At 45.8% G+C, this 26,772-nt stretch overlaps 1 protein-coding gene across 1 annotated transcript in view; it reads left to right on the plus strand.

Annotated features, from left to right (window-relative positions):
* LOC107122074 (zinc finger protein 420-like) overlaps window positions 1-26,772 on the plus strand; it is a 134,897-nt gene that overhangs the window by 3,185 nt on the left and 104,940 nt on the right. Inside the window, exons 3-6 of the mRNA XM_015425101.1 lie at window positions 2,068-2,132; window positions 5,428-5,554; window positions 9,393-9,488; window positions 12,982-14,491. Of these exons, the coding sequence (XP_015280587.1) occupies window positions 2,068-2,132; window positions 5,428-5,554; window positions 9,393-9,488; window positions 12,982-14,491 (1,798 nt within the window). The remainder of the gene's footprint in view (window positions 1-2,067; window positions 2,133-5,427; window positions 5,555-9,392; window positions 9,489-12,981; window positions 14,492-26,772) is intronic.

The following is a 26,772-nucleotide window of genomic DNA, read 5'->3' on the forward strand; positions in this document are numbered from 1 at the left end:
CAGTAGCTCCTGTAAGAAGAGCTCTGTAAGCTCTTGGAGGATTGGCTACATTAGGGGTGTGTGGCCTAATATGCAAAGGAGTTCCTGCTACAAAAAGAGCCCACAACATAACTCTTTTATTTTCATACAGAATGAAACAAAGAGGCATCATGGTAATGCGTAAAACACTTCAGGAAACACTTTCTCTCTTGCGTTATTATTCCAGAACATTATAGACATTACCCCGCTGCTCAGCGAATTTATTTGAACATTAGAGAACCAGGTTGGTGTAGTCGTTAAGAGCGGTGGACTCTTATCCGGAGGACTGGGTTTGATTCCCCACTTCTCCACATGAAGCCAGCTGGGCGATCTTGGGTCAGTCACAGTTCTTTTTAAAATCCCCCACCCCAAATCCCTCAGCCCAAAACACACGTTTATCAAAAATTAGACAGGCTTTGGTGTAAATACAATAGGAAGAATAGGGCTTGCCAAAGAAAATTACTTTTCTATATCTTTAACGCACTTAGTTGTATTATTATAACAAATTTCCTGTATTAAATACCATTCGTTCATTATATATGAAGTACAATTCATGGACATAAGCAAAACCTGTGAATGATAATATGAGTAAAATACAAAACAATACAAAATCTTGATGTAGTTATTCTTGACGTTGTTTTGGCTATGCTCCTGGAATGTTTACTCTTTGAGATGTCCTGACGGAGCTGTAAAGTGTGCAAAGCAGACTGAGAAGTCCTTGTTATCAATGTTCCCTCTAAGCTGTGGAGTCTTGTGAGCAAAAATTTTACCTTGTGAGCTACTGGCATTAAAGTTATGAGCAGGTGATTTGGCTACTGCATAAATTAGTTTGCTCTGGAGCCATCCTTCCTGAGCTAAGACAAAAATGTGTGAGCCGGAGGCTAAAAAACTGTGAGCTAGCTCACACTAACTCAGCTTAGAAGGAACACTGCTCGTTATACAAGTTCCCGAACAGTGTTTTTCACTCCTTCATTTGAAAACATGTAGTTCCAAGGAATGTAAGAGATAAAGAGAACACGCTTTCCTAGGATTAAACAGCGGTTTCCTACGAATATATGATGCATGTATGGTATTTAATACAGGAAATTTGTTATAATAATACAACTAAGTGTGTTAAAGGTATAGAAGAGTACTTTTCTTTGGTGAGCCCTATTCTTCCTATTCAAAACACAAGTTTAGCTCGCCACTTAGTAGTGCATAACACTAAAAGATCTAGAACTTCCAGCTGCTAGACAGTCTTTGGATCACCTGGCTATACTATACACAATGCCTTAGGATTATTGTTGGTATTATTATTACATTGAAAATAATTTGTCCTGCCGCCATTGAAAATGTTTTAATTCTGTTAAAAATGCAGTCTTCTACACACACGGTGGCTCAAGTGGTTAAGACGCTCTCCGCCACAGAATTCCGTAAATCCAGGAAGGGAAGTCTTAGTGACAGATGGGGGAGGCAGACATCGCTGTGTGGTTCAGCAAACAGTTTTTCAATTGGGAATGGGTGCTGCACAGGGATGCAGCCAGTTCATCTCCTTAGGATGGGTTTCAGAATGAGGGGCATAACAGAGATCTCTAATAAATAAGGAGGTACACCTGGAAGAAAGCCATTTCTGGTGTATGGCCGCAGTTAGGATTCAGTCTTCTCCCCTTGTTTAAAGATACGCCCCGCAGGTCCTACTTCAGGTTGCATCTTGGATGGATGCCAAAATGGTCCGCTGTAGGGGCAGGGCCTTTTCGGTACTTGCCCCAAAGCTACGGAGCCCCTTTTGTCTCTTGCTTTATTCAGGAAATTGTCAGAGGCTTTCCTGCCCTACCTGTCTTTTGAGAGGGAGAACTCTGTTTAGCTATTACTTTTACATCTCTTTTGGGTCTTGATGGGTATCTAAGCTGTTAAACTGGTTATCATCTTTAGACTGTTGTGTAAACTGATGTGAATGATGGGATTTAAAAAATCAGAAGACAAATAAGAACTCAAAGCTGCCCTGCACCTTAAATAGCACCAGGCAGCTAAGAGGACAAACGATCTTCCCATCTCTAATGTTTTGCTCAGAGGACCGAAGGATCCACACGATTCGTCCTGGGCCCCAGGAGATGATTACTGAACAGCGGAATAAGGTAGGAGAAAAATTACAGCAGAGATTGGGGGGGAGGGGCTAGACAGCCTGGATGACTCTGTCCCCTCCAGTTGTTGCTGGGCCTGGAAAAAAAGTCTCTCTCTTGGTCCTGCCTTCCATCAAACATGGGTGCTGGGAAGGCTGTGAGAACCCCCTGATGCGGATGCGGCCCTGTATGTCGAACTCCAGACAGTTCTTCTAAATTGGGAGGGGTAGCAAATACAATAGGAGACAGAATCAAGAGACAGGGTGATCTTGACAGGCTGGAACACTGGGCAGAAACGAAACAAAATGAATGTCAACAGATGTAAAGTTCTGAATTCAGGTAGGAAAAATCAAATGCATAATTATAAGATGGAGGAGACTTGGTAGCAGCACATGTGATAATGATCTAGGGATCTTAGTAGACCTCCAGTAGCCAGGATCATCATGCCCCTGTGCGACCTCATTTGGAGTTTTGTATACAGTTGGCCACCCAATGAGAAGGGAGCACTCACTCAGAAGACCCTGATGCTGGGAAATATTGAAGGTCAAAGAAGACGGGGACGGCAAAGGATGAGATGGTTAGACAGTGCCATCGATGCAACGAACATGAAATTGAGCCAACTTCAGAGGACGGCAGAAGACAGAAGGGCCTGGCGTGATCTGGTCCATGGGGTCGCGAAGAGTCGAACTCGACTGTGCGACTGAACAACAACATACAGTTCTGGTCCACGCACCTCAGAGAAGGTATTCTAGCATTGGGAAAGGTGCAGAAAAGGGCAATTAATGATTAAGGCGGTGGAACACCTTGCCTATGAAGACATGTTAAAGAAATCAGGGCTCTTTAGCTTGGAGAAATGACGGCTGAGGGGTAACATGACAGAGGTTTACAAAACTATGCATGGAATAGAGAAGGTAGAGAAAGAATTACTTTTCTCTGTTTCTCACAATGCAAGAACTTGTGGGCACTCTATCGAATTAATGAGCAGTAGGCTAAGAACAGATCAAAGGAAATGCTTCTTCACCCAAAGAGTAATTAACTTGTGGCATTCCCTGCCACAGGAAGTGCTGGTGGCTACAAGTACAGACAACTTGAAGAGGGGATTGGATAAACATATGGAGCAGAGGTCCATCAGTGGCTATTAGCCACAGGGAACAGATGGAATACTATGTCTGGGGCAGTGATGCTCTGCCTTCTTGGTGCTTGGGGGGCAATAGTGGGAGGGCTTCTGGAGTTCTGGCCCCACTGGTGGACCTCCTGATGGCACCTGGGTTTTGGCCACTGTGTGACACAGAATATTGGACCGGATGGGCCATTGGCCTGGTCTAGCATGGCTTCTCTTATGTTCTTACATGAACATGAATCATCATTGTGATGCAGTGTCTAAACAGGCAACCACGATTTTGGGCTTCATCAACAGAAGTATAGTATCCAGAACATGCAAAGTGATACTGTCACTTTACTCCACTCTGGTTAGACTTCACTTGGCGTACTGTGTTCAGTTTTTGGTGCCACAGTTTAAGAAGGGTGTTGATAAGCTGGAACGTGTCCAGAGGAGGGCAGCAAAGACCGTGAGGGGCCTGGAGACCAAGTCCTGTGAGGAATGGCTGAAGGAGCTGGATATGTTTAAACAGGACAGGAGTCAATTGAGAGATGTCGTGATAGATTTCGTCAAGTATTTGAAGGGCTGTCATATAGAGGATAGAGTGGAGTTGTTTTCTGTTGCCCCAGAAAGTCAGAGCGAAAGCAGTGGACTGAAATTAAAAGCGTTTCCAGGTAAATATTATGAAGAATTTCCTGACAGAGTGGTTCCTCAATGGAACAGGCTTCCTCGTAGGTGGTGGGCTCTCCTTTAGAGGTTTTTAAGCACAGGCTGGATGACAACAGTGCTGATTCTATGAATTTAGGCAGACTCTGAGAGGGAGGGATAAGCCAGTGCTCAGCTCTCATGGCCATTTCTTACTTGCCCAGGGTAACGCCGATCACCACTTTGGGGTCAGGAAAGAATTTTTCTCCAAGCCAGATTGTCCGGGGAACCTGGAGGGTGTTTTTTTTTACCTCCCTCTGTGTGTAGAGCAGGGGTCACTGGGGAATTGGCGGGTGAGGGGAAGGTAGCTGTGAATTTTCTGAATTGTGCTGGGGGTTGGACTAGATCAGGAGTGGCCGAACTTGCTCAGCGTTAAGAGCAGGACTTTTTTGGTAGAAAAAGCCCAGCAGGAACTCATTAGCATAATTGGCCACACCCAACAGCAGAAACTCATTAGCATATTAGGCCACACCCCTGACAGCGCAGGTCATTGACATATGAGGCCACACTCCTGTGTTACCAGAAGTGTGGTCATCCAGCCACACCCACCTTTTGCTTCTTATTCTGTTTACCTTGTTTGTTGTCAATACCCAGGGTTTTTTTGTAGCAGGAACTCCTTTGTATGTTAGGCCACACACCCCTAATGTAGCCAATCCTAATGAGTTTCTGCTGTTGGGTGTGCCTGTTATGCTAATGAGTTCCTGCTGGGCGTGGCCAACTCAGGAGCCAGCCGGAACTCCATTCCTGTGCGTTCCTGCCCAAAAATAACCCTGGTTAAGAGCCACGTAGAATAAACGTCAGATGTTTGAGAGCCGCAAGACATGAACAAATATCACACAAACGTTTTAATTTTTAAAATATGCACATTTGTCTTTTATCAACATGAAATGAGGCGGCCAGAAATAAAAACAAAAAGGGTAAAAACAGATGTTGATGATGATATTTGATTGTCCAATGATATTTATTTGTTTGCTAACGATATTTATTTGTCTAAGAGAGAGAGAGAAAGCGAGAGGTGGAAAGAAAGAGAGAGAGAGAGAGAGAAACAAAAAAAATAGATGGGAGGAAGGGGGAAGGAAGGAAGGAAGAGAGAAGGGAAGGAAAGGAGGGAGGGAGGGAGAAAAAGTATGCTTCCCCTTTGCTTCCCCAGCTGCCCTGCTGGGAGCCACACAATACGATATTTATTTGTCTAAGAGAGAGAGAAAAAGCGAGAGGTGGGAAGAAAGAGAGAGAGAGAGACAAAAAAAATAGATGGGAGGAAGGGGGAAGGAAGGAAGGGAGAGGGGAAGGAAAGGAGGGAGGGAGAAAGAAAAAGTGTGCCTCCCCTTCACTTCCCCAGCCACCCTTCCGGGAGCCACAAAATATGTGTGAAAGAGCCTCATGTGGCTCCCGAGCAGCAGTTTGGCCACCCCTGGACTAGATTATCTTTGGGATCCCTTCCAGCTCTATGTCTCTAAGATCTTTCTGGATTCTCAAAGGGGAATAATGTTCCTTTTCCTCTTTCAGGGCCTGGTGACATTAGAGGAAGTGTCTGTCCATTTCACCCGGGAGGAGTGGTCTCTGCTGGATCCAGGCCAAAGGGCTCTGCATACCGAAGTCATGATGGAGAACTGCCGGAACCTGGCCTCCCTCGGTACGGTTCTCCCTTCCCCCTTGGCGGACAGGTGCTGGAGGCAGGGATGGCTTCAGAGTTTGCCTGTCTGCATTGAAAAAATTCAGGAGGTCCATGGCTGGTCCTTATCCTGCCTCTAAAAACTTTTGACTGCCACTCCAGCCAGATCCCTACGAAGTGCTGTCTCCAGAACATCAGAGATGGCAGCCACAGCTGTCATAGACGTATCCAGGTGGTCAGCCCTGTTGGCCTGAGACGGCAGAACAAATTTAGAGTCCGGTGGCACCTTGAAGACCAACAAAGGTTTATTCAAGGTATGAGCTTTCATGCGCAAGGCACACTTTTTCAAATAAGGCTGACAAGGCTGTATTTGAAAAAGTGCGTCTTGTGCAATAAACAGAGAGTGAGTATAAATGGGCAATTTTCTCAGTGGAGGGTGGTAAGCAGTGGGGTACCGCAGGGATCAGTACTTGGTCCGCTGCTTTTTAACTTGTTCATTAATGATTTGGAGTTGGGAGTAAGCAGTGAAGTGGCTAAATTTGCGGATGATACAAAGTTGTTCAGGATGGTGAAAACCAGGGAGGATTGTGAGGCACTCCAAAGGGATCTGTCAAGGATGGGCAAGTGGGCGTCAACATGGCAAATGGGGTTCAATGTGGCCAAGTGCAAGCAGATGCACACTGGAGCCAAAAATCCTAAATATAAATACACATTGATGGGGTCTGAACCGGTAGAGACTGATCAAGAGAGAGATCTTGGAGTTGTAGTAGATAACTCACTGAAAATGTCGAGACAGTGTGCGACTGCAATAAAAAGGGCCAATGCTATGCTGGGGATTATTAGGAAGGGTATTGAAAACAGATCAGCCAATATCATAATGCCCCTCTATGAATCAATGGTGCGACCTCATTTGGAATACTGTGTGCAGTTCTGGTCACCACACCTTAAAAAGGATATTATAGCTTTGGAAGAAGTGCAGAAAAGGGCAACTCGAATGATAAAAGGGTTGGAACACTTTCCCTATGACACTCCATGAAATTGCTGAGCGGTCGGATTAGAACGGATAAAAGGAAGTACTTCTTCACCCAAAGAGTGATTAACACATGGAATTCAGTGCCACAGGAAGTGGTGGCGGCTACAAGTATGGATGGCTTCAAAAGGGAATGAAATAAGCATATGGAGCAGAGGTCCATCAGTGGCTATTAGCCACAAGGTATAGTTAGGGACTCTGGGGCAAGTGATGCTCTGTCTTCTTGGTGCTTGGGCGGGGTCAACAGTGGGAGGGCTTCTAATGTCCTGGCCCCACTGGTGGACCTCCTGATGGCACCTGGTATTTCTGGCCACTGTGTGACACAGAGTGTTGGACTGGATGGGCCTTTGGCCTTATCCAACATTGGCGTCTCTTATGTTCTTATGCACACGAAAGCTCATACCTTGCATAAACCTTTGTTGGTCTTAAAGGTGCCCCGGACTCTAAATTTGTCATAGACTTGTTTGCAATTACGTTTGTGTGTGGGTACACACCACCTTGACTCCTCCTGTGTTTCAGTGCCTCACCTCAGGGTTGGCAGGCTGCCTGCCTGCAAATGTCTTCTTCTCTCTCTCGAGGTTATTTATTATTTATTTATTATTTGCATTTATATCCTGCCCATCCTGCGGGCAGGCTCAGGGCGGGTGACATCATTGAAATAAATACAATTTCAGTTTAAAACATTAAAAATTAAAACACAATAAAACATTAAAACACAATAAAACATTAAAACACAATAAAACATTAAAACACAATAAAACATTAAAACAATTAAAACAATGGGTACAGCTTGGAAGAGAAAAGTTGGCTATAAGATTCTGGCCTGATGGTACAATGGGTTAGAGGCCAGTTTCCAGTGGTCAGTAGACAGGTGACAGATGGGTGACAGTGACCTCAGGGGGGGCCATAGACGGGCACCTGCTGCCACAACCAAAGGCCTGGTGGAAGAGCTCCATCTTGCAGGCCCTGCAGAGTTGAAGAAGATCCCTCAGGGCCCTGGTCTCAATAGGGAGCATGTTCCACCAGGCTGGGGCCAGGACAGAAAAAGCCTCTTTGAGGCTAGACGGGCATCCCTCGGGCCAGGGACCACCAGGAGGTGTTGATCTTTCAAGCGTAACACTCTTCGAGGCGTATATGGGAAGGAGGCAATATCCAGTACCTCCACAATTATTTACGGACAGATGTGATTTGGATGGCCCAGGCTAGTCTGATCTCGTCAAAACTCAGAAATATATTGGGGCAGGAAAAATCCCAGCTTGTAGGCTGATGGGGACTGAACTTGCTGAGGCTGAGAGGGTGAAAAGTTCTTGGGGTCATAGTGGATAACTCCATGAAAGTGTCAACCAAGTGTGCTGCAGCGGTGAAAAGGGATGCTACGTGCAGGGCTATTTTTGGGCAGGAACACACAGGAACGGAGTTTCTGCTGGCTCCCAAGTTGGCCACGCCCAGCAGGAACTCATTAGCATAATAGGCCACACCCAACAGCAGGAACTCATTAGGATTGGCTACAATTAGGGGTGTGTGGCCTAACATGCAAAGGAGTTACTCCTCCAAAAAGAAGCCCTGGGTTTTGACAACAAACAAGGTAAAGAGAATAAGAAGCAAAAGGTGGGTGTGGCTGGATGATCACACTTCTGGTAACATGGGGTGTGACCTAATATGCGAATGAGCTGTGCTGTCAGGGGTGTGGCCTATTATGCTAATGAGTTCCTGCTGTTGGGTATGGCCTATTATGCTAATGAGTTCCTGCTGGGCTTTTTCTACAAAAAAAGCCCTGGCTACGTGTAAAAGGCAAACTCTGTGTTAAGGATTATTAGGATAGGGATTGAGAATAAAACGGCCCATATTATAATACTCTGGAGAGATAGATGGTGCAGCCTCATTCAGAATACTGTGCACAGTTCTGGTCATCATATGGCCTCATTCGGAATACTGTGCACAGTTCTGGTCACCATATCTCAAAAAAGAACACTGCAGAGCTGGGGAAAGTCCAGAGAAGGGAAACCAAGACGATGAGGGGGGTTGGAGCACCTTCCCTGTGAGAAAAGAGAAGAGTCTGGGATTTTTCAGTTTATAAAAGAGGCAACGAAGGATGATAGAGGTTTATAAAATTATGCATGGAGTGGAAAGAGTTGAGAAAGAGAGATTTTTCTCCTCTTCCAAAATAGTAAAACTCGAGGGCATCCAATGAAACTGATGGGTACTAGGTTCAGGATGAACAAAAGGAAATACTACTTTACACAGAGAGGGATTAAAATGTGGAATTTGCTGCCAGAGGATGTAGTGATGGCCACAGGGATGAACAGCTTCCAAAAGGGATTAGATAGATTCATGGAAGGGAACTATATCAGTGGCTACAAGCCATGGTGGCTGAGGGGAATCTCCACATTTGAAGGCACTAATCTTCTGAATCCCAGAGCTAGGAGGCAACATCAGGGGAAGGCCTCGGCCTCTGTGCCCTCTTGTTGGCCCTCCAGAGGAACTGGTTGGCCACTGTGTGAGACAAGATGCTGGACTAGATAGACGATTGTTCTGATCCAGCCAGGGCTCTTCTTATGTTCTTATGAAGGCCTCTGCCTCTGTGCCTTGTCGTTGGCCGTCCAGAGGAACTGGTTGGCCACATTGTGAGGCAGGATGCTGGACTAGAGGGACTATTGGTCTGATCCAGCAGGGCTCTTCTTGCGTTCTTATGAGGCAGCATTGATGAAGGCCTTGGCCTCTGCCCCCCCCCTTTTTGGGCCCTCCAAGGCAACTGATTGGCCCCTGTGTGAAACATAGTGCTGGACTAGATAAATCACTGGCTTTCCCTTTGTTCTTATGTCCTTAAAGTCGAACTTCTGATTCTCGAATCTGACCTCGCATCATGGCTGGAGGAAGGGGAAGATCCATTTGCCCAGGGACTTGAAGAAGGAGAGAGACCATCAGGTAACTGTTTAGGGGTTGAGGTGGGAACATATATCTAATTGGTTAGCACGTGCTGGAGGCCAAGCAGGTCTGCGTCTGGCCTGTGCCTGAATGGGACACCTCATGGGAAGCTGCCTTCTGTCACACTGGCTTGACTTCTACCTGTGGCAGAAGGTAAAGGTTCCCTTGCTCGAAAGCCAGTCAAATCCAACTCTAGGGTTTCATCTCCGTTTCCAAGCCAAAGAGCCAGCGGTCATGTGGCCAGCATTTCCGTGGTCATGTGGCCAGCATGACTAGACGCCAAGGCGCACGGAGCGCTGTTACCTTCCCACCGAAACGGTACCTATTTATCTAGAAGAGAGACTGGGTGGCTCTGTTAGGCGAGGGGAGGTCATAATAGGGAACTGGATTGTTTGTGTCCCAAATGTAAGGTTTTCTGCACTATTTGAGGCCTTACTTGGAGATAGTTCTATATGAATAAATATCCTTATCAAGAACACAGGAAACTGCCTTATATGGAATCAGACCATCCGTCTATCAAGGTCAGTATTGTATTACTCAAGGTCAGTATTATCTACCCAAACTGGCTGTGGCTCTCCAGGGTCTCAGGCGGAGGTCTTCCATGTCTGCTTGAACCTATTAATTGGAGATTAAAATGTGGGAGTCGCTGCCAGAGGATATAGTGATGGCCACAGGAATAAAACAGCTGTGGCGGATTGCACAAGACAAGCAGGTTTTTAAAATGCTGCCATTTCAGACTGGGAGATCGGGCGTTCATCTGCCCTGGAGTGGAGGGCTTGCGTGATTGGTTGCTCTTCACTCTCTCTGATTGGCCAGCATCAGCTGAGAGAAAGTTTAACATCAGCTGTTCTGGAGGGAAAAGGGTATTTAGTCTTGGGGTCTGGAGTGAGCAAGCCAATCAGACGGCTTCCGACAAAGGGAGTCAGTGGTCTGACAGGGTTAGTCAGAAAGGTGCTTCTACAGACAGAAGATAAGAGATTCCTTTGCCCTAACAGTATTAGAACTACTCTGAGGGAGAATTGTGATTCTGAGTCCAGAAAGCTTAAAAAATACTGCTTTACAGAGACAACAGATACTGGAGGAAAGACTTGGCCAGAGTGAATGGGTTGTTAGGCTGTAAGTCCCAATCAAACCAAATAGAAAAGGGTTACTGCTTCTTAGGGAAAAGAAGAATAATTTCTACAAATAAAAAGGGGTTGTGCTCTTGAGAAGAACCCGGGTCAGTGGTAAAGGGAATAAGCTGTGGACACCTCAGGAGTTAGTAGAAAGCTGTAATGTACGAAGGGAGAACCCAGATTTCTAAGGGGAGAGATCTAGACACTCTTACGAAAGAGCTATTCTCCAGGAAACTCTATTAAGAACCTGTGTTATTGCAGAAATATACTAAGTACCTCTCGCTGAAAAGCACTAGAAAACTCTGAAAACAACCTACAGTTCTATACATATTATAAAGTTTTACTTCAGCATTTCTAAATCTTTACAGGTTTAGCCTGTTTTTCTAAACCCTGCCTGTTAAATAACATCTTTATTCTGTTTTGAAAGTGCCATTTCAAATGGGTTTAAAAAATAAGACAGCTCCTGTATTTCCCTCAAGTTCATGTGCTGGGGCCGAACTGTAAGCAAATATCTGTTACAGGGTGGGACAGTTTTGCCTTTATGACAAAAAATACATGCTACTTGGGGGCGGCTCAGTCACTGAGGGGAACTAAAGTTTTTGGCGGGAAAATCTGCCTGAGTGTTGGGAATTGACGGGGGGGGGGGAATCTGTCATAACAGCTTTAAAAAGGGATTACCTCCTCTGCAGCATCCAGGTAGCTGTCAGGAGGGGAGCAAGCTGGTTGTGGAAGAGAGAGTAAAACCACCCCAGCAGCCCCTCCCCAGAAGAGAGCAAGCTGGCCGCAGTGGGGATGGTGGTGATTTTGCACCATTTTCTTCATGGCCGGCTTGCTCTGCTCCAGGGGCTTCAGCAAAGCAATTTCACCCTCTGCCCTGAGCTCTTGCTAGAGACAGAGTGAGAAGGCAACAAGTGAAATAAATAGTGCTCAAGTTTCCTTCTACTCTGAGTGTGCCAGTAGAGTGGAATGCCCTTTACTTTCCTCGCTGCCTTCTCGCTCTCTCCCCAGCAAGGCGCAGAGTACCCTTGGCCAAGTGCAACCCTTGTGCCAGGAGAGAGCAAGAAGACGGGAACCAAGGAGGGTGCAAGTTCAGGGGTGGTTGAAAGAGGCAGCTCTAATTGAACTGAGTAATTAAAATGGTTATCATTGTATGCTTAATAGGAATCGTGGTATATTCGAGTGTGTGTGTGAGAGAGAGAGATTGGTGAGTTGGCTCGTGTAGCATCCAGTCGTCATGTGGCTCTTGTGGTGGATAGGAATTGTGAATGTGGGTTTCTGCAAGCCACAGAGTGACGACCACTATGGGATTTAGCTCAACCCACATTTCCATAATCTGGATCCAAGGCTCTGTGCATGACACCAATAATTAATACCCCTCCGTGGAAGTTATGGCGAGGCTGTGGTTCTCTGGTAGAGCCCTTGCTTGGCATTCATAAAGTGCCAGGTTCAATCCCTGGCATCTCCAGTTAAGGATCAGATTGTAGGTGATGTGAAAGAATTTGACCTGAGACTCTGGAGAGCTCCTGCTGCTCTGAGTAGACAATACTGACTTCCAGGGCTCTTTTTGTAGCAGGAGCTCCTTTGCATATTAGGTGACAACCCCCCTAATGTCGCCAATCCTCCAAGAGCTTACAGAGCTCTTCTTATAGGAGCTACTGTAAGCTCTTGCAGGATTGGCTACATTAGGGGTGTGTTGCCTAATAGGCAAAGGAGCTCTTGCTACAAAAAGAGCCCTGCTTGACTGCGATGGACCAATGGTCCGATTCAGTATAAGATCACTCCATGTATTCATGTGGAGGTCACATTATACATGCGTTATACTGAATTGGACCGTTGGTCCATCGAGATCAGTATTGCCTACTCAGACTGGCAGCAGTTCTTCAGGGTCTCAGGCTGAGCTCTTTCACATCCCCTATTGCCTGGTCCTTTTAGAAGAGAGAATAGAAGAGATTGGATTTATTCCCCGCTCTTTACTCGAAGTCTCAGAGCAGCTTACAAACTCCTTTCCTTTCCCTCCCCCTCCCCCTCCCCACAACAGACAACCTGTGAGGTAGGTGGGGCTGAGAGAAATCTCGAGAGAACTGCTCTTTCAAGGACAGCTCTGACACAACTATGGCTTGCCCAAGGTCATCCAGCAGCTGCGAGTGGAGGAGTGGGGAATCAAACCCGGTTCTCACAGATTAGAGTCTGTGCACTTAACCACTACACCACATTGGAGATGCCAGGGATTGAACCTTAGAACCTTCTTAATGCAAAGCAGAGGCACTTCTCTCTCCCCCAATTAAGATTTCCCCCCCTGTTCGTCTTGACTGGAGATGACTCCGTTAGTTCCCTGCATCATTTCCTCTTTCACAAGGTTTGTGTCTTCCTTTCTACAGGGCAGGCGATGAAGAGTAGGTTGGGAGAGCAGAGAAGAGAAACTGAAGTAAGCCAGATCTGGAGGAAAAAATCCATTGCTCCTGAAAGTGTCAGTTTTCCAGAAATTTTAAATGAAGAACCGCTCCCTCAGTGTGCAAATCTTTTACCTGCCATAGAACATATGAGCACCTATCAAAACATCTATTATGATAAGATATGGCCAGACCATGGAGAAAGCTTCAGTCAGCACCCTAGACTTACTTCCTGTCACCCGATGCCCTCTGTGGAGAAGCTGCAGAGATGCTCCAAATACAGAAAGAGCTTCCGGAAGACAAGCCAGTTCATTAATCGGCAAAGAGTGCAGCGAATGCACCTCATTTCTCCTCACAGAGGGGCAAAACCGTATAAGTGCTTTGAATGTGGAAAGAGCTTCAGTCACAGCATGAGCCTCAGTAACCACCAGAGAATCCACACGGGGGCAAAACCGTACCAGTGCTCAGAGTGTGGGAGGTGCTTCAGTCAGAGCTCACACCTTTCGAGACATCGAAAACTGCACGTAGGTCTGAAACCATACAAATGCTCAGGATGTGGGAAGAGTTTTGGCCGGAGATCGCACCTTTCAAGGCACGAAAAACTGCATGTAGGACTGAAGCCGTATATATGCTCAGAATGTGGCGAGGGCTTCTGGCGGAGCTCCCACCTTACTCGACACCACAAGTTGCATATAGGGCTAAAGCCCTACCCGTGCTCAGTGTGCGGAAAGAGCTTCAGTCGGAGCTCTAGCTGTGCTTCCCATCAGAGAATCCACACGGGGGAGAAACCCTACAAATGCTCTGACTGTGGAAAGAGCTTTGCTCAGAGCAGCTACCTTTCTAGACATCGGAAACTGCATGTAGGACTGAAACCATATAAATGCTCAGAGTGCGGGAAAAGCTTCAGCCGCAGCTCACACCTTACAGTACATCAAAGAACCCACACCGGGGAGAAACCGTATGAGTGCTCGATATGCGGGAAGAGCTTCAGTCATAACTCAGGCCTCGCTTGCCATGAAAGAATTCACACCGGGGAGAAACCGTATCAGTGCTCAGAGTGTGGGAGGAGCTTCCGTGAGTACTCAAACCTCGCTTCCCATCAAAGAGTACATACTGGAGAGAAACCATATCAGTGCTTAGAGTGTGGGAAATGCTTCACTCAGAATACAAGTCTTACTTGCCATCAGAGAATCCACACAAGGGAGAAGCCATACGTATGCTCAGACTGTGGAAAGAGCTTCAATCACAAAGGAAATCTTGTTAACCATCAAAGGTTGCACACAGGAGAGAAACCATATGAATGCTCAGAATGCGGAAGGAGCTTCAGCCAGAAGGGAAGTCTTATTGGTCACCAAAGAATCCACACAGGAGAGAAACCATATCAATGCTCTGAGTGTGGGAAGAGCTTCAGACTTGGATCAAGCTTCACTTCCCACCAAAGAGTCCACACAGCAGAGAAACCATATAAATGCTCAGTGTGTGAAAAGAGCTTCAGCCAGTGCTCACATCTTGCTAGACATAAAAAATTGCATACAGGACTGAAGCCATATACTTGTTTGGTGTGTGGAAAGGGCTTCATTGAGAGATCAAGGTGTGCCTCCCATCAAAAAGTGCATACAAAGGAGAAACTATACTAATGCTCAAGAGTGTAGAAAGAGTGCTCTGAAGCAGCAGAACAAAGTTGGCACCTTTAAGACCCAACTTTGTTGCGTCTTAAAATAGCCTACAAGGTACTTTTTGTGGATTCCAAGGCATTGTTCCGTCATGTTCAAAAATGAGAGTAGAGAAACGACACCAATATTTTGTGATATTCCGGTTGTTCCTGTTAAAAAGAGTGTACTTTGCCAAATTCTAAAACATCAAACCTTCCCCCCCATCCCGGTCCGTAGTTAATATCCAGCCAGTTGAAGTTGCTGTTGTAGGGAATTGGTGTTGACACTTGCAGAAACGTAAAATATTTGCTTTCCTTTTGGGCTGTCCCATTGTAAGCACTAATATTTTGTCTTGGATTGGGATACCTTTCGTGTTCTGCGTAGATTTGGAAGGAGGGTGTACTTTTTGAAAACCAGTACAGGCATCCGTGTTGGCACACTTCTTGAAGAATGTGATCGGTGAGAAGACAAAATGCAGATTCCACTGGGGGGGGGAGCTTTTGTTCAAACACATCTGACCTTTTTTGATAGGACGTTCTTCCTCCTCCTCCCTCCATCTGGAAAACTGAAGCCCTGTGGGATCCCATGAGTTCTATTGACTGACAGTCTAGATGTCTTGGTTGTAGTAACGATTATGAGGAACACATGTGCTATCCAGATCAAATGTGTAATTTGATTGTGACTGTGTTGTCCGCTGGATTATGTGCAAGTCACAACTAAATTCCCCTTCTTGAGGCCCACAAACAATTCCCAGTTTAGATTAAATCAAAAAGGGAACATGACTATGGAGACAGCAAAACACGAAACCTGAAGAGGCAGAACGTACAGGAGGGCATGTCATCATTCTTAGGCAAAGATCATTTTGGGGGACAGCTTGAACATCATCAGGACTATTGGAACATGGTTCTGTAAGTTAACACTAGCATAGCCTACAGGTAGATTCAGGTGGGTAAAAAATTGCATACAGGACTGAAGCCATATACTTGTTTGGTGTGTGGAAAGGGCTTCATTGAGAGATCAAGGTGTGCCTCCCATCAAAAAGTGCATACAAAGGAGAAACTATACTAATGCTCAAGAGTGTAGAAAGAGTGCTCTGAAGCAGCAGAACAAAGTTGGCACCTTTAAGACCCAACTTTGTTGCGTCTTAAAATAGCCTACAAGGTACTTTTTGTGGATTCCAAGGCATTGTTCCGTCATGTTCAAAAATGAGAGTAGAGAAACGACACCAATATTTTGTGATATTCCGGTTGTTCCTGTTAAAAAGAGTGTACTTTGCCAAATTCTAAAACATCAAACCTTCCCCCCCATCCCGGTCCGTAGTTAATATCCAGCCAGTTGAAGTTGCTGTTGTAGGGAATTGGTGTTGACACTTGCAGAAACGTAAAATATTTGCTTTACTTTTGGGCTGTCCCATTGTAAGCACTAATATTTTGTCTTGGATTGGGATACCTTTCGTGTTCTGCGTAGATTTGGAAGGAGGGTGTACTTTTTGAAAACCAGTACAGGCATGTAAAGGGCATTGGCTTCACTGGAAGAGACTTAGCAAGCCTCTTGTTTTCTACTTCCGGAACTCGTTTGCAGCATTAATTTTTTTCATAGTACATGGTATTGTACACTCCCCTATTCACAAGTTCAGGAGGGTGCAACATACCTCATTTCACAGACTTTTAGATCCCCCCCCCCCTTCATTTGACTTATTTTGACCACATTTTCCATAGTGTAGATAAATCATTTCTATGGGGTGAGGGTTAGTCCCCTATATGAGGATCTTTCTTCCTATGCATATCAGTGCACACTTGCTCTGGAATCTCCCCTGGAGTTTTTCACCTTTGACAATATCCCACACCTGAAGCCCCCCAGACCAGTAGGTTGGTCTGCGTGACTCGAAGGGGGATTTTCCTGTTAAAATGCAGCATCAGTCGTGGCAACCCATGGAAAGAAAGCTTCCTAACAATGGCCAATGTTGGCCATTTTGTCACACTTCCAATGCTCAAGGTAGTACAACGTAAGCTGGATTCATGTGGCTTGGAAGCCCTCTTCTGCCAGGGTTACACTGACTTCTACTCTATGGAGCTCAGTCCCCAGATGAGAAGGAGAGGGGGAGATTAAGGAGCAGGAGACACTCTTAGGAAATATTTGCCTAAATGAGAGCCAGTTTGGTGTAGTGGCTACAAGTGGCGGACTTTAATCTGGGGAACTGGGTTTGATTCCCCACTCCTCCATATAAAGGCAGTTGGGTGGCCATGGGTGAGTCACGGTTCTCTCAGAACTCTCTCACCCCACAAAGTAAGTTTAGCTTGCCACCTAGTGGTGCATAATGCTAAAAGAGCTAGAACTTACAGCTGCCAGACAATCAGGAACTCCTGGCTATACCACACACAATTTCCCCATCTGTCCCATCTGATTTGGTATTTGAACCCAAGGATGAAAGCTGATGTCCCCGGGGCATGGCACATGCCAGATATGGAAGCTATGCATTTCACAGTGGATGTATTTGACTGTCAAACTTACCGTGTTCAAATGTGATGATCAGATGTGAGCCAATCACCCAGCCTCAGAGGAAGAACCTTCAGACAGTGAAGTCATGCAAAGTGTTCAAGTTAGGAAAGAATCCAGGCAGAAGAGAGTCAACGAAGGAAGGCTGTCGATTGGAAGAAGCGATAACGCTTCTCTTTTGTATTTGTCTGCTCGCTTTTATTTGTTGCTTAACAATTCTGTAAAGATACTCAAATAAAGATGTTCATGGTTTCAAAACCTGTGCTTGATAGCTCAATGCCAGGGGCTTTAATATGGAATAGCACAAATTCCAAAGTATGCAGAGCAAACGTGTGCCCCTTGTGTACATGCTTCCCCTCCATGTCATGGAGTTCCCGGGCTAACCACATCTCAGATGCTAAACAGGGTCAGGCCTAGTTACTACTTGGATGGGAGACTGAAGGTTGACGAGTTCAAAGAACGACACACACAAACAGCTCTGCAGAAATCTCTGTCTCCCAGCCAGGCTGGGCAACCTTTTTATTAAAACTTACCCCCTCCTTTTTTCTTCCTCCTGGTACATATTTAGTAATTACAAGCATACTATGGAATGTGTTTGTGCAGACAGCCTCAGTCTTATCTCTCCCCGACTCTTCTGCCAAGTTACTTCTCCGTTGAAGTCAGCAGATGCTTTTACCTTATGCAATTAGCACTCACTCACTCTGGTTCCCAATCTCCAGGCAGGAGTAATGAATTCCGGGTTTGCCACACAGTTATTCACTGCTCCCACAGGAGACCACCAGGGAATTCCAGGGGTACTATGCAGAGGCAGGCAATGACAAACCACTTCTGTTCATCTCTTGCCTCAAAAACCCTATGGGGTTGCCTTAAGTTCTGTTTGATTTGACAGCGCTTTCCATCACACCTCCACATCAGCCTGGTTTTCCTGAGCTTTGGGCAGGAGGTGTTTTTTTGTTTTGTTTTTTAACCACCTCTGGAATATTTCCCCAGTGCTGCATGCCATTTGGTTCCTGTAGGGTTTCACCTTTGAACTTGACTGAGGTTTCCAAGGCGGATAATCTTGTTATCAGGTGAAAATGTAGCATATTTGGGATCTCCCTAAGAGAGGGTGTCAGGTAAACCTCATGGGGAAGGGAGTTCCACAGTATCAGTGATGCCACTGAGAAGGCCCTGCCCTGCATAATCATTCACTCTGAGGCAATGAAACTGTCCATGTAGGCAACGAACTACCTATGGTAACAAAGAAGAAAAAGAAGAGATTGGATTTCTACCCCACCCTTCACTTGGAGTCTCAGAGCGGCTTACAAACTCCTTTCCCTTCCCCTCCCCACAACAGACACCCTGTGAGGTGGGTGGGGCTGAGAGAGCTCTGACAGAAACTGCTCTTTCAGGAACCACTGTGCCAGAGCTTGTGACTGACCCAAGGTCACATCAGCAGGTGCAAGTGGAGGAGTGGGGAATCCAACCCGGTTCTCCCAGATTAGAGTCCGCGCACTTAACCACTACAACCAAACAAAGCTCTCCTAAGGTCTGACATAACATACTGAAAGGTTACAAAGGTAGAAAGTGTTCAACTGACACTGAATAGCTGTGAAGCGGGGTAATGTATGTAATAAACGTTGCCATATACTACAATGCTGTCCTCTACGGCAGCAACCTGTATCATGTGACAGAAGGGGGGGGAAAGGCGTTGATGCTTCACTGGCAGGAAGGCCCAAACTGAGCAGCAGATCAAGAGAGCTGGGTTCAGGAAAAAGTATCCAAGAACCAGGAGAGATTGTTGTAATGAAGAACGAGTCCCAGGTTCCATGTCCAAGGAGAAATCCCGCCTTCCAGGGGAGACTTTCCCCTCACCCTCAGATCTGAAGCCAGGCCTGGATTCCATCTATATTAGCGCTGGAGCTTCACTCTTGACTAGAAGGGTTTCTCTCTTGACTACCAGCTGCAAGGGTGAGAACCGTGGCACGAAAGGCCCAGAATGATCTTTCCTGTGCTTCAGCTACTACTGCCCCATGATGCCTGTGAAATTCTGAAAGCAAGGGCAGGTTGAGAAGCTACAACAACCATCCCCGGTGAATTTCCACAGTGTACACTCCCTTTTCGCCTGTCAGTCATCAGCAGACTCACAGGGAATGGCTGTGCTCAGCTATCGGGAGAAGGAGACCTGCAAGAGCATCTCCCACAAGCCTCTGGAATGAGAGGCAAGCCTGTGGTCCAGAATATCTCTTCTGAATACAATATCCCACAATGCCGAGCTCTTCACAGGCCGCCTCACCCAGAGGTCTCCTTGAAATCTCCAGCAGGGCTGTAAACGAGGGAGATGTAGCAAGCTGAAGGGGTCTCTGAAATATTTTGATCAGGTTACAGTTGCCAACCTCTACACGCAGCATGGAAATCTCCTGGAATTACAACAGCTCTCCAGATGACAGAGATCATTTCCCCTGGAGAAGATGTGTGCTTTGGAGGGTGGATTGGATTCTAGGCCACTATACCACGCCGATGTCCTTCCTCCCCAGGATTCAGCCTCAAATCTCGAAGAATTTCCCAACCCAGAATTAGCAGAGTTCAATGAGGCTGAAGGGCAGAGCTCAGCAGGTCAACTTAGCAGCAAACCTTGAAGGTACTGTTACCTGATCCTAGCCAACAGAAACCTTACCTAACCCCCATCTCTGTTTTTTAAAATGTCCAGATGAAGTACATGAATCAAAGCATGAAGATTTAATATAAGATCATGATGATACATGGATCTTGAGCTGTGACTAGATCCCATCTATGTTAGCTCTTATCCCAGAACCTTTCAGCACTCCAGCACCCTATGATGCAACAGGCCATATGGGAAAGCTAACTTGACACCACCCCCAGTGAAAGGTAAAGGGTAAAGGTTCCCTTGCTCGAAAGCCAGTCGAGTCCGACTCTAGGGTTGCGGTGCTCATCTCCGTTTCACAGCCGAAGAGCCAGCGCTGTCCGAAGACGTTTCCATGGTCATGTGGCCGGCATGACTAAACACCAAGGTGCACGGAACGCTGTTACCTTCCCACCGAAGTGGTACCTATTTATCTACTTGCAATTTCTTGCTTTCGAACTGCTAGGTTGGCAGGAGCTGGAACTAGAGACGGGAGCTCACTCCATCATGCGGCACACTCGGGTCTCGAACTGCCGAACACCCAATAAGTCATTAGCAGACGGAGGGACACTCTTGATGTATTTATTTATTTATTTATTGTATGGCAGAGTTACACACAGGAAGTATATAATAATATAAAATAAGTTACCAAGGTGATACAACGGGTATGCAGACCAATTGGGCAATCCCTCTAAATGCGAATATCTTGGTTTTCTTTTTAAAAAAGCTTTAGTCAATTTATTTTATCTATTCTAATGAAGAGCATTACAACTGCTTTACCGCAGTGAACCAAGCATCGGTGACAACATTAATCGCACCTTGTGAATAGTCGCAAATCAAGTTCTAACAGCAAGCACTGAATCAGGAGCAGTGAAGCATAAACTTCACAATTTATGATCTCTCCAATTGCATCTTTTCAACCATTAAAATTGCCCGATGTGCCATAAATTTTTATCCACTTCAGTCACATTATTGATTCTACCTTGTGAAATATTTTGTTGTTCAGTCACACAGTCGAGTCCAACTCTTCGCGACCCCATGGACAAAATCACGCCAGGCCCTCCTGTCTTCCGCCGTCCTCTGAAGTTTGCTCAATTTCATGTTCGTTGCATCTATGACACTGTCTAACCATCTTATCCTTTGCCGTCCCCGTCTTCTTTGACCTTCAGTCTTTCCCAGCATCAGGGTCTTCTCCAGTGAGTGCTCCCTTCTCATTAGGTGGCCAAAGTATTTGAGCTTCAACTTCAGGATCTGGCCTTCCAGGGAACAGTCAGGGTTGATTTCTTTTAGGATTGACTGATTTGTTCTTCTTGCAGTCCAAGGGACTCTCAAGAGTCTTCTCCAGCACCATAGTTCAAAAGAATCTATTCTTCGGCGCTCAGCCTTCCTTATAGTCCAATTCTCGCAGCCATACATGACTACTGGGAATACCATTGCTTTGACCATGCGGACTTTTGTGGGTGAAATATAGAATAGCTATAAATCTTAGCAACTGAATTAAATTTAAAGTCTTGATTTCAGAAAAGAAATGCAATACACTGCCATGGCTGTTGATTTACTCAGAGAAACAAATGATAGAAAACGAATATCTAGATTTTCAATCCACTCAGTCGCCGCTGGGGAGAGATCAAAGAGCTCTGTTGCACCTCCCTGGAAAGCACGACGTTCGCCTTACTGTGACAGATGGAAAATAGTTTGGCAGGCTGCACCACAATCACATTTGGGTCCTGGTATTTTGCCTCAAGGGACTTGGGAGTCCCTTGGACTGCAAGAAGATCAAATCAGTCAATCCTAAAAGAAATCAACCCTGACTGTTCCCTGGAAGGCCAGATAATGAAACTGAAGCTCAAATACTTTGGCCACCCAATGAGAAGGGAGCACTCACTGGAGAAGACCCTGATGCTGGGAAAGATTGAAGGTCAAAGAAGACGGGGACGGCAAAGGATGAGATGGTTGGACAGTGTCCTAGATGCAACGAACATGAAGTTGAGCCAACTTCAGAGGACGGCGGAAGGCAGGAAGGCCTGGCGGGATATGGTCCATGGGGTCACGAAGAGTCGGACTCGACTGTGCAACTGAACAACAACAACAACATTTTGCCCCATTTAAACAACAGGTCTGCACAACTGCCAAAGTGCAATTCTAGCTCACCTCCTCACGGTGCACCCTGGATAACGCTAAAAAGCTAAAACTTCAGGCAGCCAGACCATCGTAGGATCTCCTGGCTAGTGGCTACGCTACACACAGGAATACCCTTTTAATCCACATCACAGAAATGGTCCAACAATCATCCTTAGCATAAACCCATCTGTCACTGTGGACACATCGGTCTGTCACACCCTGATCTTTTGTCCCCCCCCCGTCCCCGTCCCTTCACGCAAGACTGCCCCATCAAATCTGAAGAGTGCCCCACTGGTATACTGAGATTTGGCCTCAATTCTTCCTGCCTTGGCAGTTAAAGCCAAACTGTGCAATAACATTCAAACTCCCTCCCCCCCCAATCTCAATCCTAGGGGTTGGCAACCCCCAGACGATGGAATGGTCTGTGCATAAACACTGTCTCGATTCCTCCGGAACTTTGCTAGCAGAATACCCCATCTCCTCCCCTGGGACAGTGCACAGGATCCTGCGCAGAGACTTCGAGCAGACCTCCATCTCTGCATTTCTCTCCCTCTTTTTTACCTCTGCACCCCGGCCACTGACTTGGCTCACCCAAAGCACACTGTAGCTACTTGTCATTCGTCCCTTTTCCTCTGGACTCTTTCAGACCTTGAGGCTCCCCAGGATCAGGGTCACACATTTTCTTCATCCCTGATTTATTGCCTTCTTTAAGCAATCCCTTCATAAGTGTTAGGTGGGCGACTGGTTATATTTCTGTGTGCATGTGTGCGCGTATGTCACCTATTGTCCATGTGTCTCTCCATATTTTGATTTTTTAAATATTTTTCAATAAAGATTTTAATTGTTCAATTTTCTGCCTGTTTATTTGTGGGAGTCTTTCTGTGCCCCACAATGAAGTGCTACTCAGACTAGGACCCCAGTTTACACCAGACAGTGATCCCTGAATAAATATTTGCCCATAGACGGGGATGCTCCTAAACGTTGAGGACTCTACACATGTACCCCATTTGGGTAACAGTTCAGTGGTGGAGCATGCATGCACTGTCTTTTTATTTTTATTCTTCTTGGTAATGATGATTAAATTATTGCTTTGGAAGGGTCTCTCCAATGAAGTCCATTGCACAAATGGGGAAGACTGGTGATCCCTGAATAAATATTTGCCCATAGACGGGGATGCTCCTAAACGTTGAGGACTCTACACATGTACCCCATTTGGGTAACAGTTCAGTGGTGGAGCATGCATTCACTGTCTTTTCTTTTTTTAAATTCCTCTTGGTTCTTTTTTTTAACAATTTTATTAGGATATAATAATAAGTAAAATTTTATGTCATATAACAAACTTTTCATATCCTTTTATCCAAATATCTCCCCCCTTCTGACTTCCCAGAGTGCTCAAACCTCTATTACATTCTTAATTTTTTTCTCCTTTTCCAATTCTTTCACAACATTATTTTTTCAAGTAATGTATCTTTTTATCTGTCTATCTATACATGTTTAAATTTAATCCAACCTTAGTAATTGTCAAAGCAAAATAAATTGTTTTTTACATCCCAGTATTTCTCCAAGTAGTCTTTAAAGTCTTTCCAATCTGCAAAAAAATCAATTCCTCTTGGTTCTGATGATTAAATTATTCAGTGATCCCTGAATAAATATTTGCCCATAGACGGGGATGCTCCTAAACGTTGAGAACTCTACACATGTACCCCATTTGGGTAACAGTTCAGTGGTGGAGCATGCATGCACTGTCTTTTTTTTTTTATTCCTCTTGGTAATGATGATTAAATTATTGCTTTGGAAGGGTCTCTCCAATGAAGTCCATTGCACAAATGGGGAAGACTGGGGGCCACATCAGCTAGAAACACAGTGAGAATGGGTGCTTAAGGACCCCCTTCGCACCTGATCCCATTCCACTTCATCATCTTTTTGTGGTCAATCATAAACATCCTAAAAGAATGTCTTGATTTTTGCATTTAAGAAGTTCTTCCTTCAGCAAAGTTCAGATCAAGCGCATTGCTGTCTTCCAAACCCATGCCAGAGTGTGTAGTCCCTTTGGGGAGTTCTTGAAAACATGTTGTCTCCAGCCATGCACCTGTGCACCATGCCACACCATCGCCGGCAAAATACTGAAGAGGTAATTTTCTCATAATGATCAGTTATGGTTACTCCTTCCACTGGTCTCCAAATCTCAAGGGATTCTGCCAAGTATCATCCTGGAAGCTAATAACATAAACATCGCCATCGAGAGTGACATGGTACAATTTGTTCTGTAGAGCTGAAAAAGTCAAGGCATAACTTTGTTCGGAGATTTTGTGTGTGTGTGCGGAGAACACGAAGGTCTGAGGCTTAATATCATCCCTAAGTACACATTGATGGGGTCTGAACTGGCAGAGACTGAGCAAGAGAGAGATCTTGGAGTTGTAGTAGATAACTCACTGAAAATGTCGAGACAGTGTGTGACTGCAATAAAGAAGGCCAATGCTATGCTGGGGATTATTAGGAAGGGTATTGAAAACAGATCAGCCAATATCATAATGCCCCTATATAAATCAGTGGTGCGACCTCATTTGGAATACTGTGTGCAGTTCTGGTTACCACACCTCAAAAGGGATATTATATCATTAGAATATTGCTAATCCATTACAGGTAAGTTTTTTTACAAGTTCAGTTTTCAAGTTTACAAAGCAGCCGGCTTTCGCTTGGTTTCATGTCAAAACTTCACCAGAAGCAGAACAACTTTCTGGTTTCTAGGCCAAGAACCACTTCTAAGCTTAGTAGTATACAGACAGGTCCAATATGAGAAGTCTTCATGGGAATTGAGGGCTAGTCCCAATACTAAATAGTAGCAACCTTTAAGAAGAAGGCGCTTCTAGAAACCAGAAAGTTGTTCTGCTTCTGATGAAGTTTTGACATGAAACCAAGTGAAAGCCGGCTGCTTTGTAAACTTGAAAACTGAACTTGTAAAAAACTTACCTGTAATGGATTAGCAATATTCTAATGATATAATATCCTTTTTGAGGCGTGGTAACCAGAACTGCACACAGTATTCCAAATGAGGTACCACTGAAGTGGTACCTATTTATCTACTTGCAATTTCTTGTTTTCGAACTGCTAGGTTGGCAGAATAATGGCAGAATATATATCTAAATATATAAGTGACTGTATTTGCGTACATATCCAAGTGTTTTAGTGGGTTTTCTACTACTTTCCCCCAGTTTGTTTTTTCTCTGTGTCTTAGTACTGGGAGGTCTGTTTTTCTTGTTTTGAATTGTTTCACAGTCATTGCCTGGGGTTGCATCACTCCTCTGCATCTCAAGCCCCCACTTCACCCCACCTATTCCTGTGGTTCAGTTGCCTGCTTTCATCCAGCGTTCCTGCCAGAGGTTGCCTCCCCACTCTCCGGTACCCCATCCCAACTCCCTCTGTTATCACCTGAGGTCGCTTTGTTTCCCTGCATCTCAAACACCCACTGTTCTGTTGTAAAATAGTCATAAGTATTTAAAATACTCAGAGTATCAATGGACCTTGCTCTATTGGAAAGAAGAGATTTCTTTGCTTTTAAAAACCTTTATTTCTAAGGGTAAAAGGTATACAGGAAACCTACAAATAAACAGAACATCTAAGAGCTACGTTTTCTACTGCTTACAGTTCAACCTTCGTTACACACTAACACAGAGATGAGGGAGAATCTGTCCTTCTTCTCAACCCCTAGAAAGGAAGTCACCTGGAACAAACAACCAATCACATCACAACATAAATTACTTTTCCCAGGCTAATTCCCTATTGGTTCTGTGCCAGGTTTCCCTTCCAGGTCAGTCTAAACAACAGCAATACTAGGTAAACAAGTTCACCCTATAATGACTGGACTGTCAGACCTTGTAAACCCATACATTTCCAACATGTTCCACCATTACTATCTGGGACTGCCGTGCGGAGCCATGTCAGGGGGTGGAAGGGATCGAGCTCATGGCCACGGGTGAATGACACTTCCCACCCTGAACACTGGTTGTGGGCTATGACCATGGTCTCGCCCACCAGTGGTCTTCTCCCCAGGTACATCATTGGTGGTCACCACACCCACTTCCCCTGCGCTGTCGACATCCATGGGGCTGGTCTTGACTGCCAATCGAGAGCTCTCACCCGCGCCACCCAAAGTGGGATGCCAAAGTCTGTGTGGGAGGGAGGACCCTGATCCTGATCATTCTAAGGGTGGCAGTGCTGGCCACGATGCATCCTCCCGTCACACATTCCCCTCTTCCATTGGTAAACCTCCCTCAATCACTCCAGGGCCTGAATCTGTCAAGCAGTTGTGCCTACAAAGTGCCCAAACAACGGGCATGGGGACACGGCTCTACTCTGCTGCGAGGAAGCACTTCGACATCCTGCCCAGTGACCTGTGTGGGGTGGAGTGCCAGGTGTTCCGTGTGCACCTTCAGAGGGGGTGGGGCCCCCACAGCACTTGACCACCACCGTTCTGCGGAGACATTTGCAGAGCTCACACCCCAGTTTGCCACCACCAAAGGAAGGAGTGCTGGAGTCTACCACCGGGCACTGAGGGCCCACTCCTACTCAACAGGGAGAGGGGGGCAGGAGGAGTGGGCCATTCCATCAGGGCCTCTGGCCACCGCTGTGGGGTCCCCCAGGCAAGCCACCTAACAGGAGATCATGCTCACAGGGGCCTCTCCAGTGCCGGGAAGGAGAGCAAAGGGCAGGGCTCATGAGGCGGTTAGTCAGCACATCGGGCTGATGATTGCCATAGACAGGGGTCATTTCGTAGAAAAAGAGGTGCACATGCCACACACACCCTGACCTCACCGGAAGCTCAGTCTCCACTGGGACTGTTTTGGATTGCTAGCTGTTGGGTGGGGGGAACGTGCAGATCTGTCCTCA

Source organism: Gekko japonicus, unplaced genomic scaffold, assembly GCF_001447785.1.
Source record: "Gekko japonicus isolate JY-2015 unplaced genomic scaffold, Gekko_japonicus_V1.1 scaffold3388, whole genome shotgun sequence".
NCBI classification, from domain to species: domain Eukaryota; kingdom Metazoa; phylum Chordata; class Lepidosauria; order Squamata; family Gekkonidae; genus Gekko; species Gekko japonicus.